At 37.5% G+C, this 17979-nt stretch overlaps 1 protein-coding gene across 1 annotated transcript in view; it reads right to left on the reverse strand.

Annotated features, from left to right (window-relative positions):
• Positions 1 to 17979, reverse strand: part of COL28A1 (collagen type XXVIII alpha 1 chain) — a 137732-nt gene that overhangs the window by 86163 nt on the left and 33590 nt on the right. Inside the window, exons 12-15 of the mRNA XM_087821415.1 lie at positions 9957 to 10025; positions 8774 to 8842; positions 3475 to 3543; positions 968 to 1036 (exon numbers count right to left, since the gene is read on the reverse strand). Coding sequence (XP_087677541.1) covers positions 968 to 1036; positions 3475 to 3543; positions 8774 to 8842; positions 9957 to 10025 — 276 coding nt within the window. The remainder of the gene's footprint in view (positions 1 to 967; positions 1037 to 3474; positions 3544 to 8773; positions 8843 to 9956; positions 10026 to 17979) is intronic.

Consider the following 17979-nt stretch of genomic DNA (forward strand, 5'->3'; position numbering starts at 1 on the left):
ATTACATCTAAAATGTGTATAACTCACTATTTACCACTCTCTCTGCTATTTAAATACAGATTCCTGAAGAGACCGCTACCAGTAAATTATAGAACTGAGTAATCCAAGATTGAAACACAACACCTAAAATAATCTTAAATACCAATCATCATTCTAATATAATATATAATATAATGATATGCTTAGAGGTTCACATATAAATGATTCCAAATTGATATGAGTAACTGCTGCTGCTTTACCAATTACAATGAAGACTGGCTCCATTTTTCTCACCACCTAAGTCATATTCATTAAAATACCCAAACTTAACATTGCCCCCACTTCCTGAGAGTGTCCAGTTTAGAGACATTTCATACTTTCTTAGACATTTGCCCAAATCAACTAATATATAAGCCCAAATCCTATGAAAAAAACTTTCATCTTCTTACTGAGTTGTGATAGGTTCCCACAGTATGTGGTATCTTTCACTGAAATGAGTTAATAAACCTAAATTTGTTCAACTATTTGTGATTCTTATTGGTCCTTGCTGGAGGGCATCAGTGCTAGTTTTCTTAAATGAGTTATCTTATTTCAGCCTCCTTTTAAGGTAATATTTTTGAGTGCGAGCCTAGGAGTGGATATCCGCTACTCTAAGGAGGTCAAGTCATGTTTTCAACAGCTATTTTCTTTACTAAGTAGGAGTCTCTTCTGCTAATGTTTGGTTTCAAAGCAGCTTGACTGAAGATAGGGCTACTGGAAGTCAGAACCCAAATAAATGAGATATTACTATAAATATATAGCATGGGAATTTCCAGATCATAATTCATCCTACACAATAATATACCTCACATATACTTGATTTAGAATTAAGTTGACACCTTGTGGTGTGGTTGTCAGGATGTATACAGTTCATAAATATACATATATAACAAAATTTAAAAAATAACTATACTGGCATATTTTCTATTATATATTCTATATGCAGTACCTTGTCCCCTTTGATTGATAGGCCTTGTAGTCCTTGTGGGCCAATTGGTCCTTCAGAACCTTTATCACCCTGAAAGTATATGAGAGAAACATCAGTGCACTAATAAAAATCAGAATTTTACAACAGTTAAAGCATTCAAAGCAACCAAATTTACTGCCCACTGCAGATAGGTAATTCTAATTGACTCCAAGATTTGTAGCTTGCAAAAACTATTAGTCTTAAATAGGAAAGACCCTGTCCAAGCAGAACACATATGCAGCACCACTAAAGGTAGAAAAGAGCTCTATTCCCAATATAATCAGAAATATCTGGAGATGGAGAACCTGATTAATCACAAAGTCAGTCCTCCATCTCCTCAACATTGCTACAACTATACCCATCGCACAATGGAAATTTGTTTCTCGTATTAGTATATGAACTAATACTTACTACAGTTGAATTATTTATTAAAAGTTTTATATTAGAATTTATAAACATTTACTGAAAATTTAGTTTTAAAAGAATTCATGTAAAATCTTCTTGGATAGAATCACATGACCTATGTGAACAGCTCTAGTTGTAATGTAATATCAATGAAGTCATAACAGTGCATTTGTATGAAAAATAAACCATATAAGCAATCAAGTGGCATTCATCTCATGAATTGATTTGAACCAAGAGCAAAATCAAAGGACATTTGCAAGAAACCTAAGAAACAGTAGAATATACCTTTGTGTCTCTCTATTCATGATATATTCAGTTAACCCCTATGTCATTGCAAACAGCCCCAGGTGGCACATAAAGCAAACTCCCATTGGTCCTGCTGATATTTTGAACATTGGGTTCTTCTAATCATTTCCACAGTATATAATTGTATACAGCTGACTCTAAAACAACACTGAATATACTGTGTTGTTTCTTTGATGAGATAAAGGACAATGCACTGTGTGGGTTATTATGAACAAGGGGGTACCATACGTCATGTAGTTGAACTAGTCACTAAGACATACCTTCTTGTACACTTCTTAGTGTTTCATGTATTCATGTCTCATTTATTTCTTTATCTTTAAAACAGATTATAAAGAGAAGTAATTCTGGCTATTTAAATTTTCCAGGTTGTTTGGGCTATACATATATAGAAATTTATTATATAACAAAAAATAATTCAAGAAACTATGTATTATAAATCTTCCTGAAATGTAGTGCCAAATTGCTAGACTCTGTATCTGATAGTAACAATTGACATTTTATTAGTCAAGGGTGTTAGTTATGTCCCTTTTATCTAACATATTGTTTCCATTTATTATGACAAATTAAAATTTGTGAGTTGAAAGGGGCCTCTCTGAAAATTCAACCCAGCAGTCACTCAAAATTTAGTATGAATTATTTGTTTTAGCTAACTACTTTCCCTCCAGCTGAGATTCAGGTTTCTCATAGATCACTGAATATTGATCATGAAGGGAGAGGCTAAGACTGAGATGCAGTTTTAGAGCGTGAGGCTGTACTGAGAAGGTCAGAACTTAGCGACCTGACTGAATGCAGTGAAAGGTCTTAGTCATTGAGAAAAGAGCGTGTGCTTCTCTGGGCAGCGTGTGTATTCATGCATGTGTGTTTGGGGGAAAGACTTTAGAAAAGAAGGAAGAAGGACTCCAAAATTTATCCTTACTTACTCTGAAATTTTGTTAATGCTGCCCAAAGTATCTTGGAAAATCATGTCCCATGTGGCCTTTGGCAGAGGTGCCATAGATTGTGAGTAAACAGCCTAGACAAGGGATCAGCAAACCAAAAGTCCAGTGGCCAAATCCAGCTCACTGCCGGTGTTTTGTAAATACAGCTTTATTGGAACACAGTCACACTCGTTCATTTATACTACATTGTTTATGGCTGCTCCCATGATACAATGGCAGAGTTAAGTAGTTGCAACAGATAGCATATGGTTCACAAAGCCTAAAATATCTACTCTCTGGCCCTTTCAGAAAAAGTTTGCCAGCCCCTGGTCTAGAGGAACTTCAGCTCCAAGAATTATATGTGGAAAGCAGTGGAAACCTTTAAATTCTCAATTGCCAGGTAAAAGATTGGTCTTTCATAACATTTTGCTCCTTACGGTAATAAGGTTATTCCCTTTTTATTATACTAATGGCAATACTATTACAAATCAGTTTACTAGCCTGTTTTTTTAACCTATGTTTCACAAAACAAATCTGTGGGCAAAGCTTCATCATAGCTACGCTCTGTGACTCATCTACTGGACATAAAGATGCTCTCACTGTGGTTTTAATGTCTACAGTCCAAGAGATTTTTCTAATACGCAATAATTATATAAAGTAGACATCTGTCAATTACTTATTCATGATTGCAAAATTCACTGTCGTCTCATGTCAAGGGGAACTTTACATATTCCTTCATTTAATAGGGTAAAGTTGGTCAGGAAAGTATTTGACTTCTGATCATTGGACACATTTCTTTAAATTTGTAATTCACAATGACACAAGACAAAGCACTTTTGCTAGTACAGAAGGTGCTGTTACCTTTGGTCCTGGGAACCCTTCTCCCGGTAAGCCCCTCTCTCCTGGTGCTCCCTCGGGACCTCGGGGACCCTGGTGAAAATAAAGGGATAAAAAATAGGAATAGAGAGGACAGGATAATGGGAGGAAGAGAAACAGAAGGGAGGAGAGGAAGGGAAAGAAAGAAAATGGTTATATTTCAGTTCACATGGGCATGGCAATGATATAGTCCTATTCAAGTCATTAGTAAGAGTCCTTCTAGTAAGCTTCATACTAGTCAGAATTATAGTGTTTTGAAGAATAATATTCCCATTGTATTAAATACTTCTTCTACTTGATTGGCATATGATGTTCTATTCCGGTGTCCTCAAACTAGTGGAAAATGGAAATAAAGTGATGCATCAGGTAAGGTATAGAAAATAAATCCTATGAGGAAAAGCTAAAATCTAGGACTATATGGCCTGGAGATGATGCAGAGTAATTCAATAGCTTAATTACTAGGGGAGCCCTGCAAAGAAACCAGTGCCCAGCTATTTTAAAACTTTGAATTCTGTTTACATGTGTTTTAATTTCTATCCTCATAAATTTGAGCTTAAACTTGAATTATTTCAAGAACTAGTTGAATCCCCTGGAGGTTTATGTGTAAATAGTAATCTTGACCAAGGGAAATATGCTTTTCAACCTCAATAATTAAAATTAAGAAGCTTATGTAACTATCGCTCAGAAGGGCACTAGGAAAGGTGAGAACTTCTCACATAAGGAAAGAAAAACAATGCAGTCTCAGCTCTGAGGTAGACGGGCAGGAAAGGCACTCACTGAGAATAAAAACAGCAGTAACGTATTCACTTAAACACCAGGAATTCTAAAAGGCTACAGATTTTTCCTCTTGGTCTTCTTGGCCAGCAGGCCAAAAAGTAGGACAGGGACTAACAACAGGAATCTTAGAAGTGCAAACTGGAGCTTTTCTTTAAATGGGCCTAAAAAGATAATTAGGACTCACTTGCCAGGGAAGTAAACTTGTGACAGAACAAGAGCCACTGAGCTGCCCAGCAGACGCTCTGAATGGTCTTGGGGCTGGATCTGCAGTCAATCAGGGTAATTTAACAGATGCTTTCTATGCAAACCAGGAGGCAGAATCAGGATGGACCATTATGCTAATCAGTGACTGAGCACAGTTATGGATTTATAAGAAAAAAGCTTACAAGAAAGCTTGCAAGGACTGTATCTCAGTGTTTAATTCCCCCCTCCCCCAATACGGTATATTTTAAAACACAGCCTTCTTTAGTATTTATGCATAGTCAATTTAGTAAAGGTTTTAATTAAAATAAAAAACTAACATTTAATTCCATTTAAATTGCTATGTTTATGGGAAAACCTAGTTTTTTAGTTCTTAATAAAAGCATTAATATTCATGACAACTTACTGTAATGTTAGAGCAATTAACTAGAGGAAAAATAAATACAAGCATGAAAACTGGATTGCCAACCAGACAATGTCTAGCTAACATCACACACTCTACAAAAAGAAATATTGACCGATTATCTTCTTTCCCAATGATATGACAAATAAAAATAACACAATTTTTACTAAATGCAAAGAAGTCTATTTTCCAGTTCATTCAATATTTTTTTTCATTCAATTAATATTTACCAAATGCCTAAGAGGTGCAAAGCTCTGTGCTAGGCTCTAAGAAGAGCACACAGACCTGCTTTCTGTCTCATGGAGTTCATAGTCTTGCATGATAATTAAAAGCAGATTTTGGTGTCATTTGGACTGACTATTAGCAATGTGACCTTAAACAAATAATTTATTCTCTCTAAAGCTCAGCAAACTCATCACAATGGTGGTAACAACAGCACCTACCTCAACCTCAAGTATTAACATAAGGATTAAGTCAGAGAGATTTAAAGCTTTTATATATCAAGCACACAATTAGTATTTCCTATCACTATCAAAATTATTTTACTTGAATCAGTTACTAAGAATGTCCTTTTATGGACATTTTGACAAAAAAGGTAGTCTCAGCATGAATGGTTGATACTATCAAGAGAGGCCTGCTGCACAGGATAAACAGGGATCCTTCCTTCTCTGCATTTCTAGAATACAATCAGCTAAGGTGAAAATGAAAATAATAGAGGCTTTTAGGAGCCATGTGTTCCAAACTGCTGAGAACAAAGAGTTAATGCTGGTGAGCAATCACTTAGGAGCATTTTTAAAAATGGAGAACCAAGGTTCAGTTACTGTAAACTGTCAAAATAATATTCCACACCATCAGCATACTCTCAAGTTCTCTAGTTGGTCAGTTAGGATAAGATAGGATTGTTAAGCAGAGAAGAGAGAGAGCAGATACTTGGGTTAGATGAATTATATTTTTCATTTATTAAGACGGGATCAATGGATTATTCTTTAAAGACAGAAATGCTTCTATAAAAAACTCAGTGTCCTTTTCAAAGGCCATGAGAATCAATTGCAACTATGACATATTTATTTGGTGTCTAATGGACACCTCTAATAAAAAAATATAATAGAGGAAACTCATTATCTAGTATTAGCATAGTCTGTCAGTGAAATGCTTTGTTTGGGACATTAGCAAGATAAAATATAATTATCCATTATTTTATTACTTTCCTTAATAATCTAAATAGTGTGAATATTTAATAAAGTGATTTTTAATATACATGGCAAGCATTAAAGATAAATATATTAAATAATAAAAAAAATTGTCTATAATATTCACACATGCCATGCACTTTATTTTTAACCTCAAAGTAATTACAGTTTTACTTCAGGGAGTAATGTTTTACTAGTAGTGCTTTGACTAACCTCACACAAAAAACAAACAGATCACCCTGAGAATCTGAATCGATTTCTTTTTCATGAATCAGTCATCTATGAAACCAGCACAAAATGAGCGGTAATCAAATAATTAAAGATGATAGTTTCTGTATTTGTTACTGGACTATAGACATAAAATTGATTTTGTATGTTCACCTTGCATCCTATGACCTCAGTGAATTCAGTCATTAGTTCTAGGAGGTGTGGTATAGATTTCTGGGGATTTTCTACAAAGACCATTATGTCATCTGCTAATAGGGACAACTTTAATTCTTCTTTGTGATCTTTATGCCTTTTATTTCCTCTTCTTGCTTTATTATGCTGGCTAGGACTTCTAGAACTACGTTGAATAAGACTGGTGAATGCAGAAATCTTTGTTTTTGATTTTGCCTTTTCGACATTGAGTATAATGTTAGCTGTAGTTTGGAGTCTTTTTGGTTTTTGTTTGTTTGTAGAAGTTGAAGTTCCCTTCTATTCCTAGTTTCTGAGGGTTTATGAGGGGTTTGAATTTTAAATTTTGCTGATTGTGCCCGGCCTGCACTGCTCAGCGATTGAGCGTCGACCTAGGATCCAGGAGATCAGGGTTCTATTCCCCATCAGAGCCCGGGTTGTGAGCTCGATCCCCAGCAGGGGGCGTGCAGGAGGCAGCCAATCAATGACTCATCATTGATGTTTCTGTCTCTCCCTCCCTCTCCTTTCCTCTCTCTGAAATCAATAAGGACATTTTTTTTTTTTTAATGTTGAAGTTTAAAAAAAATTTTTTGAATGCTTTTCTGTTTCTTTTTATATGATCATGTAATTTTTTTAGCCTATTAATATGATGTATTATATTGATTAACTTTCAATTATTAAATCAGTCTTGCATCCAGGAATGAACCCCATATGGTCACGTCGTATAATTCTTTTTATATGTTGCTGACTTCTATTTGCTAGTATTTCGTTAAGGATGTTTTTGTCTATATTCATGAGGGATATTATTCTATAGTTTTCTTTTTATGTATTGTCATTGTCTTGTGTTGGTATCAGGGAAAAACTGGCCTCATAAAATAAGTTGGGAAGTGTTCTTTCCTCTTCTATTTTTCTGGAAGAGATTATGTAAACTTGACTGTATACATAATGTTTTATGTCTTTTCAAGAAAATCTAAAGCACATGTAGCAGAATATTAAGATTTGGTTATCTGGTGGAAGTTCACTAAATCCTCTATATTTTTTAGCAGCTCGTTTTTAAAAATGTATTTATTTAGTTCATTTTTATTTCCACTTATTCTGAGCACTGATAAAAGATTCTTGTTTATTCTGCTTTTAAAATCCTAGATTCTCTGCTGTATTCCCTGTACACATGGCGATCTATATGTGCCTGTGTCTTTCTTTCTAGTTGTTGTCCCTCCAGTTTTCTAGGTTACCAGCCTCTCCAGTGAAAAACTAGCAGTGTCTGCAAGAAAGCTGATTTCTTCTCTCTCCAGGCTTTATCATTAAGGGCACCATCTAGTTAATAGAAACAGACTTCATCACTGATCTCTAGATAATTAATCTAGTATATCTTTCCTCCATAAGATGTGTTCTTTTTTGAATTAGTGCATGTAGACATTAGTGAAAAGCTAATCCTCAAGCAATATGCTCCCATTCCACTCATAGAATACAGCTGGGAAGCACACTTCTGTTACTATTTACACATGAGGAACTATGCGATGCACAAACAAATTGGGAGTTCAACTATGTTTCCGCTTGTACCCCAGTGAGTCAGCTATTGTTCTTTTCTAGGACAATGCTTACTTGAAAAGTTAAGAAGCTTCTTATGCTAGAATGGTCATGTTTTATTCATTTCCTCTTCAGATCTCTTTTGCTAGAAAGATTTTTTTCTTTTCCAACAAAAAGAAACTTCAAAGCTACATGAAGTAGAGCCTGCAAATAACACAGGTATGGCCTCTCTACCATCATTAATATCAGCTTTAGAGTCCACTCTTGGATTGGGTAACGGGCAAAACCCTCATTGTCAATGAATTTCTCATAGTTACAGGAAAGTAAATTACAAAGTACAGACATTAGGCCTGAATCCAGATCTCTTATCTCCTAGGAAATGTTGACACATAAGAATTATCCTTCTTGAACAAACCGATTCATCTTGTAAGAGATTACAGTAAGGGAGAGCCAGCGGTACATATCCTACATATATACAGGTGGGGCAAAAGTAAGTTTACAGTTGCTTGTATGGAAAATAATACAATGATTAATAATAATACAAGAATAAACTGTTTTGTGTACTCACAACCATAAACCTAGTTTTGCCCCTCCCTGTATATGTGTGTGCTTGTGTGTGTGTCCCTCTTTCAAACATTATGAAAAATGACACTTATATCTGGTTCTACCATATTTATTGTCTATTGTTGTCCAAAAGATACAAGATGGACTAACTGAACCATTTATTCTAACCAGAAGGAGCACATAACTATGTCTGTTCTTATTCCATCTAAAATTTCTTGCTACTTACTGGCTGGCCTGGCTCACCAACGCCAATTGGTCCCGGAGCCCCTGTTCTTCCTTCCTGGCCTCTCTCCCCCTAAGAGAAAGAAATCATCAAATGAAAGTTTGAGTTTTAAATATAGAAGAAACATAGCACAAAATACTCTAAAAATTTCAGCAAACATATATAGCAAAACAGCCAAACTTTTCTCATTTCATAAAGATTTTAAGAAATCTGGAGGAGGAGAAATGGCTTGAATTGAAGTGAACAAACTACCCTAAAATGTTCAGCATCCCTTCTTGTCTAAGAGCAATATGGCACGTCCGCTTTCAGAAACTGCTGTGTAGTAATTGCAGGATGGTCTATGTGTGATTCATTTTGGCTACTGAGAGAACCACGCTGGCCATCCTCACGCTGTTCCTGCCCCCTCGCCACCACCCTGGAAGGCTGTCCTTCCCCCCCCATTCTGTTCCATGTCACCTCTCCTCTCAGTTCTGTTTCACACTTTATCTCCTTCAGAAACCCGTCTCCCATAACTCCACCAATATAAACTCCACCTTCCCTGAAGCCTCAACCTTCCCTGTGCTGTTGTGTAAATGCCATCCGTGGTGACAGTTGATTACATTCAGAGTGTACTGTTCTGTCCCACTCTCTGTTTCAGTCCTGCATCAACATCTTTTTGGCCCCAAGACATAGAAAATCCATTTAAAATAAGCTCTATTCATCCTGCACGATGCAGAGGCTGCAGGGTGTTGGTATTTCAGTCCTTTCTGGTTCCCCACAAACCTTCCTGTCAACGTTAACTTTTCAGTGTCATGGTTCTTCTGGTTTCGGCCCCCGTAGGCTTATTTACTGTGAGCATGTGATAGTTGATGTGTGAAGGTGTTTCACGTCCCAATAACATTTTGCATGTTAACTTTTCAGTGCATGGGAAGTCAACAGAACCAGATGTACATTGGCAAGAAGGTGGGTATTTGAAGACAAGCAAATTTTTTCATCCCAACCAAAGAACAAAATGCATTGATTATTCTTATGGTAACTGCCCCTGACCAGGGCACTCAGTGTCCAGGTATCCCGACTGTAAGTAACTTCTGCAAGCAGCCTCCTTGTACCTATGAGGGCAAGGCTGAGCAGAATTTAAATCAAAGCTCCTCCAACCCCTACAATAAATTCAAAAATCATCAATGGGCAAAGAGTCATGTATCTTTACCTTAATACCTTGCTGTCCAATACCAGGAACTCCCGGAGGACCGTAAGGACCAGGAGGACCTGGCTCACCCTAGAGGAAGAAATAATGACATGTTAGCTAAAGTAAGTAATATTTGTTGGGCAGCTCTTAGATTCATAGTGATGTGATAGGGGCCTCGAGGGCAACAATGAAAACTAGTACACAGTCTCTGCCCTCAACGGTTTGCAAATCAGTCAGAAACACATCATTAACCCAGGGTGGAATTGTCCACTGGGCAGAGTAGGCGCAGTATTTAAGGCTGACAAAAAATGTTTCCATTTTTATTTTTTAAACCAGAATTAAAAAATAAACATAATAAGAATGAATACATAAAATTGAATTCAGTCTGGATTTTATTTATCTTTATATCAGCTCAGTTGTAAAACACTATTTTTAACATATTTTTAGGAAGGAGGGGCCCACAAAGGCAGTTTTTAGGATCCATGAAAATTATAATGCAGCCCTCACTTGTTCATTCAACAAATCTTTATTAAGTGTTTCTGGCAGACATATATTATTTTCTACCCAATGACCATCTTCTCTCCTCTTTCCTTCCCTGCTGTTAGAAATCTGACCTGTTTGGGTCATGGGCAGCTATTCTTTGCCCTCAGGATGTAGGATGAATGAAAATTTATCTAATGCAAGCCTAGAATCTCCTTTTCCTTGGCCCCTGGCTAGTCTAGGTTGGCCCTTTGGCTGAGTTCAGACAAATGTCGGGATGTTATTGAATGCAGAGAAACCTTTTGCCTCGGCCTCCTCTTACCTTCTTGGAGCTGTGATTGCTGTCTATAGCCTTGAGGCAACAGTCTCTAAATGACTGCCAACGGTTGAAGAGGGTGATGCAGAAACCATTTAAAAGAGCCTGCCAAGCTCCTGGAGGACCTCATTAAGCTACTAATTCTGCCCTGGACCATCTACCTTCAAACATTCTGTCTGTTCAACAAAAAGAGTGCTTCTGATGTAAGTCACTATTAGTCAAGATGCCTGTTACTAGAAGCCAGGGCATTTTCCATTAATGCTTCTACTATGTAGCAGGCCTGGCATCGAATTCAGGCCTTACAGAACTGAACAGGAGCGTCAAGCTCATCCATTTCACAGGTGACGAATCTGAGTCCCAGAGCGGTTACTTCAAAATCAGTTCCTTGTGAGAGTTTATGATGCTTTGGCATGTGAGTGGATTGAATTTAAAAGTACCTTCTGTTCATCCTTTTGAGTACAAGTCAATTTGGCAGGTAAATCAACTTCAATTTTTCCCTTTCAAGTTCAAGGCTGTAGTTCTTTGTCTACCTAGATTAAGTTTTCTGGAGCAGCCAGGTAACTGCCATTGTTATTTTTGACGTGTTCCTGGCCGTGGAATTTCTGTCTATATAATATCAGATCAAAAGTTCTCCCTCAATTTAAAGCTGTTTTCTTAATCTCAAAGTTTGATTGAAGTGCTAGAGAATATTCAGTTTCCTAAAGAATCCAGGTTTTCACTGCAAAGAACCTTTTCCTTACAACCTCTTGTGCTGTCCACTCAAGTTGGAATCTCCTTGTCAGTTATACTGCGTGTGGTGATTGCGTCCATTACTCAGCAAAGGAACACCAAGTACGTGCTACGTGGAGGGGAGCAAAGGAAATACAGAGATGTTTAAGACATGGTTCCTCAACTCAAAGCACTAGTTAAAATGTTAAATGATGCCTGGCTGGGTGTGGCTCAGCGGTTGAGCGTCGACCTGGGATCCAGGCGATCAGGGTTCGATTCCCGGTCAGGGCACATGCCCGGGTTGCAGGCTCGATCAATGACTCTCTCATCATTGATGTTTCTATCTCTCTCTCTCCCTCTCCTTTCCTCTCTCTGAAGTCAATAAAGATATATTTAAAAAATAAAAATAAAATAAAATGTTAAATGATGATAATAATAACAATAGTAATAATAATGATATAAGCCCTAAATTCCTTTATTGTATTTATTCTCTGACCCTTTTGTATGTAGTTTGATTCTGTAATGGGTCAGAAGGTTCTTAAATATTGTATATGTCATACATATTATATATTTGGAAGAGAATTTAAAATTTTTTTAGGTAGCAGAAGCTCTGTCCTACTTAGTCCTTGCCTGTGTGTTTGATCTAGAACAAAGGAGCACAGGTTGGTGAGAAAGCTTCCTCTGCTATGCACAAGGCAGCAATGCGGTTGTTACCTTGAAATGTGTAAGCCAGGAGAATCAAGAGAAGTGACTGTCTTACTCTTGAGCCTACGAGCTCCCTTTAGCTTTAGTCAAGTATCAGTAGCAACCGGGAGATTTCTTAATGTTGCTCTTTCAGGGAAATTACAAGGATCTGAAGCTTACAGAGGGATTGCTTTCCCCTACCTGAGCACAGCCCTGTAGTACATACCCTCAAATTTCACTTGTTTCAATTTCTTTCTCAGGGGCCTAGCATCTCAGCATAGGACCTGCAGGCCAGTATTGGCCAGCAACGAGCGTTTCCCTTTTCATACTTCCCCTTTCCCTTTCCTACAAAGATTCCTGAGATCCAAAAAAAAAAGTAGTCCTTTTTGTAAAGTACCACAGCTGGGCAAGACAGAACAAGAGAGGAGAGTCAGCACTGTATTCCGAATGATTTTCTGGGAATTTCCAAGGCAACACAGCCCTGGTAAGACTCCAGACTTGATTCCTTTTCTGCTATTATTCTTGCCCCGACCTGCACCAGCAAACACACACACACACACACACACACACACAGATGAATGCCCTGAGTATTACTTATTATTTCTCTACTTCACTTTCTTTAACCATCACAGGCTCGTGCAAAGAGGACTGGGTAAAAGCGGTGGCCCCAGAGGGCCTCTGTTTCTTATGACGTCCAGCGAGTGTGAATGTGCGCGAGCAAGTGCAGGGGCATCACTGAAGTCAGGTCGGCCACTTTGGTCCTTCTCAGAAATTAAAAACTTTTACACTATGGGCCTCAAGATTGAAGGAAGCCAATGCTTAATTAAACCACCTATTCCCAAGGACTGCCCCGACACTTTATATACGTTATTTAATTTTCTAACAATCCTAGGAAACAGGTATTTTTCCACAATATGATGTTGAAATATAATCTCCACATTTTTTTATCTATTTTTCAGCGTGTATGAAATCAGAGGGGAAAAAACAGCTTTGGAGTCAGCCATTGTAGTTGAATCCTAGCTCTATAATTTACTAACATTTTGAGCTTTTGTAAGATCCTCAAACGCAAAATGAAGATGATTATATCTACCTTACAGGCTTGTCGAGAGGACTCAAGATATTGTCTGTAGAATATCTAAGTCATAACCAGTCACGTGGTAGCTGTTTAATGGGTGCAGATTCAGTTGTTATTCATCAGGCTTTCCTTGAGCACCAGCCTGATACCGAGCACCCGGTTACATAATTACAGACATAAATCAGGTTGCACCTGCACTTTCAGACACTTACAATCTGGCTGGACAGAAAAATGAACATAAAACAAGATTAAAGCATGTAAATTAGGTATTATAAAGACATTAACAGAGCATGTAAGACTCTGAGGCAGAAATGTTTAATTCTGCCTTAAGGAATTGGGAAAATTTCATATAGTAGAGGTGATATGTGCTCTGAACAAAGAAGTAGGAATTATATCTTGTCTGGTAGAAAAGGGGAGCAGAAGTTCAGGAAAAGGAAAGTATATAAGACATAAAATGATTCGAAATGTTCTGGGGACAGTAAGCCGTGGGCTCAAAAGGACAGGAATGAGGTGACAATAGGGTTACTGTCTGGAGCAGTGCTGTCCACTAAAAGTACACAATGAGCCACACATGTAATTTTAAATTTTATAGTAGCCACATAAGGAAAGTAATAATATATTTCACTTAACCCAATATATCCAAAATATTACCCTTTCAACATATAATCAATATAAAAATCTTATTAATGATTTAATTTTTCATTATTTTTAATGCTATGACTTTGAAAGCCTATGTGTATTTAACATTTATGAAACATCTTAATTTGCACGAGCCACATTTCAAGCGCTCAGTAGACATATATGGCCATTGTACTGGACCCCGCGGATTTAGAATGATTAAATCACAGGCTGGAGGCTCAGGTCAGAACCACGGAGAGTACCAACAATTAAATGAAGTGGGAGTGGAAGAACAGAGATGTCTTGTGGGAAGTTGGGAAGACAGTGGCCAAGAAAAAGAAATGTGAGCTGACAAAAACAGCGTAAAGGAAAATCAGGAAAAAGAGATTTTTAAAAGAAACTCATAATTTCCAAAGACAAACTCATATCTTCCATTTGCTGTTTTGATCACCTTCCAGCATTCTCTATCTCAGGAAAGGGCACCACAGTCCCTCCGTGGGTCAAGCCAGACCCTAGGACTCATTCTGGACACCTCTCCCTCCCTCATTCACCATATGCAATGCATCACCAGTGCCTGGCAATATGCCTCCTAAATCTCTCTCAAATCCATCCATCTTTTCGATCTGCTACCATGTCTCTACAGTCTACCCCAAATTAATATCATTTTCTGCTCAGACTACAATAAATTCCTTAGTACTCTACATGTATGCATTTCAGCACACTCTAATTTATTCCCCTCACTGCTGCCAGAGCAGCCTTCTCATTTGCATTTTAATCTGAGTAAAACCCTTCAAAGCCTTTCCCTTCACTCTTAGGGTAAAGACAGAGCTCGTTACAAGGCTTTTAGCTCCTGTACAGTATGGTCTTGTGGCCTTTCCTATCCCATCTGTTATTAGTTCCTTCTTCACATGCCACCCTAGCAGCACTGACCTTTGTTCAGTTCCTTATACTTGCCATGTTTCTTTCTGCCACAGGATCTTTGCACGTACTATTTTACCTATCTGGGATATTCTTACTTCCCTATTTTCCTAGTCAATTCTCTTTTTTTAAATTTATCTTTATTGTTGAGAGTATTACAGGTGTCCCATTTTTTCTCCCCAATTGACCCCCTCCACTCCACTCCCACCCCTTCCTCAGGCCTTCACCCCGTTATTGACTGTGTCCATGAGTTATGCATATATGCATATTACTTCTTTGATTAATCTCTTCCCACCCTCCAGCCCCCTTCTCTCTTTCCTCTGAAATATCATCGTCTGTTGCATGTGTCAATGTCTCTGGATCTATTTAGTTCGTCATTCTTTTGTTCGTTAGCTTCTTCTTAAAAAAGACCCTTTGACATTTCCTGTAGTGCTGGTCTGGTGGTGATGAACTCCTTTAGCTTTTTCTTAACTGTGAAGCTCTTTATCTGACCTTCAATTCTAAATGAAAGCTTTGCTTGGTAGAGCAATCTTGGTTGTAGTTCCATGTTTTTCATCACTTTGAATATTTCTTGCCGCTCCCTTCTGGCCTGCAAGATTTCTGTTGAGAAATCAGCTGACAGTCGTATGGGTGCTCCCTTGTAACTGCTTTTCTTTTGCTGCTTTTAAGATTCTCTCTTTGTCTTTAACCTTTGGCATTTTAATTATGATGTCTCTTGGTGTGGGCCTCTTTGGGCTCCTCTTGTTTGGGACCCTCTGTGCTTCCTAGAATTATAAGTCTTTTTCTTTCTCCAGGTAGGGGAAGTTTTCTGTAATTATTTTTTCAAATAGGTTTTCAATTTCTTGGTCTCTTTCTTCCCCTTCTGGCACCCCAATAATACAAATGTTGGGCCTCTTGAAGTTGTCCCAGAGGCTCCTTATACTATCTTCATATTTGTGGATTCTTTTTTCTTTTTGCTCTTCTGGTTGGGTGTGTTTTGTTTCCTCATGTTCCAAATTGCTGATTTGATTCTCAGTGTCCTCTACTCTACTGTTGATTCCCTGTAAATTATTCTTCATTTCAGTTCATATAGACTTCATTTCAAATTGGTACTTTATTATGTCATCAATTTTCTCAGTTGTTTTTGTAATACAGAACCACCATCACTCAGAGCCTCCTGAAATCTGGCTGCACAGAAGCCCCACAACCAGGGACCTGAAGAAGCACCGAAACCGGTAGGAGGGGCCGAGACACGGGCGGATCGGGGCTGAATCTGCAGATCCCCCCGGTTTACTCAGGTGTTCAACCAACAGCAACTGTATATGAATTACACAGTGATATCAAGTGCCTTTTAAACAGTTTCTCTTTCATACCTACCCAGATACAATTCATAATTTTTTTTCAGCTGAAGGAGTAATGAAATCCTGATAGGTGACCTAAGCTTACACTGTATGAAAAATCCAGCTAGAGAAGCCCAACACTCCTATTTCCTGGCACTGACTCCAACCAAAACCAACATCCTTCCTTTCCCAAAGATAATAAATAATGAATGATTGCCCAAGACTCTTGGAAATTTTTGAGGATAGAACTTCACCATTTCTCGACTAATAGAATTATGAACAATTTAATCAGGCCATGAGCTTTTTTTAACATTATATGGATGTTTTAGCAACTCTTTCTATTATTTCCCAGATATGTGTACCACCAACACTAATATTTTAAGTCTTGTGACAAATATTCTCATAGTTTCCAAGTGGAACAAAATGATGGATGAGCATTTTGTAAGTGCAGAGTGGTTCAAGTATAGCCAAGATACACTCTTAGCTAAAACTCAAGGAAGTGATGACTTTATACAAAGGCCTGTTAAAAAGTCCAGAAAGGCCCCCTTTTTGGAAAGAAGGAAAGGGGAACTGGAATTTAATGTTTATCAAATACTTGCTAAATCAAGCTCTACTTTTAGCCCCTAGTTTCTCTTATTTGAGAGAAAGCATTATGTAATAAGAGGCATACTTTTCAGAACACATATCAAACTAGACTTGTTCTGCATTAATAAGAAGAGGGGTTGTAAAAGTCCTTAACTGCTTAGTAATTATTGTCAACACATATGGCATTTACTATGTAACAAGTGCTACTCCAGGTGCTTCACATACATTGACTCATATAAGCCTCAAAACAACTTTAAGAGGTAGGTACTGATATTAATCCATTACATGGGTGAGAAAACTGAAGCATAGGTAGGAAAAGTAAGTGGCCCAAGTCACAGAACTAATACAACAGCAGGCTAAATTTGAACCCCAGAAGCCTGGTTTTAGAGCCAGTGTTCTAACCACTGTGCAAACTGCCCCTTTGGGACTTTTTCAATTCTTTTCTTAAAGTAGTTCAAAAATCACCTCATTGCAAACAAAATTCATTATCTTTATCATAGGATGAAAAACTCAAAAGTCAGATAATTTCAATCTACCCATAGTTGAAATTCCATCCTTTGAAGACCAGGAATCTTGAACTACAATATAAGCCAAGAGAAAATATACTTTATACAAGCTGACTCACATGTCATTTCAGGCATACTTTATGTTTGCCTAGATCAGTGTTGTCACTGAATTAGTGATAAAGGTAACATAACTTATAATTGGCAATACTGTGATCACACAATATCATTCTACACATATAAACCAATTATTAACCAACTGCAGTGAGTTTGGAACCACCATTATTTCAAATCTCCAGTTACGGTCTTTTCTGAATACCTTCTACTTGGGTAAGAGAAAAGACCACGGTTCACATATTCCACCTCCTTATCCAAACTCCAAAGAAGAAAAAACTTCATAATAACAAAGAATTGGTGAGTAAGGTTATTGAAATTATATTATTGTACCAGATCTTATTAACTCTTAACTCATTTTCTTTAATGCCATTAGGTTAAACCATGTGAAATTGGCAATAGTCAATCAATCAATTTGACCTACAAAATGGCAGTTCATATGGTTCAATCTAATTGGAAAGTCAGGCTTCATCACATATAATAAAGTCTAAGGTACTGTGTGTCATTTTCCCTAAAAGGAAGGACCAGTCAGCAGCCCACTGGGAGAGCTTCTAAGAATCACAGCTCTGGTGGACACTGTCTGGATTCCTTTAGCACAGAATAAATAGCTGGAAAATATTCAGGGTGAACACTCTCCATAAATCTGAGAAGAAAACATCGATTTATGAGAGAAGATGATTTCAAAGGACAGTGTGATATGTTTCTCAAAAACTTACTTTTAAGA

Source organism: Miniopterus natalensis, chromosome 10, assembly GCF_054644295.1.
Source record: "Miniopterus natalensis isolate mMinNat1 chromosome 10, mMinNat1.hap1, whole genome shotgun sequence".
NCBI lineage: Eukaryota > Metazoa > Chordata > Mammalia > Chiroptera > Miniopteridae > Miniopterus > Miniopterus natalensis.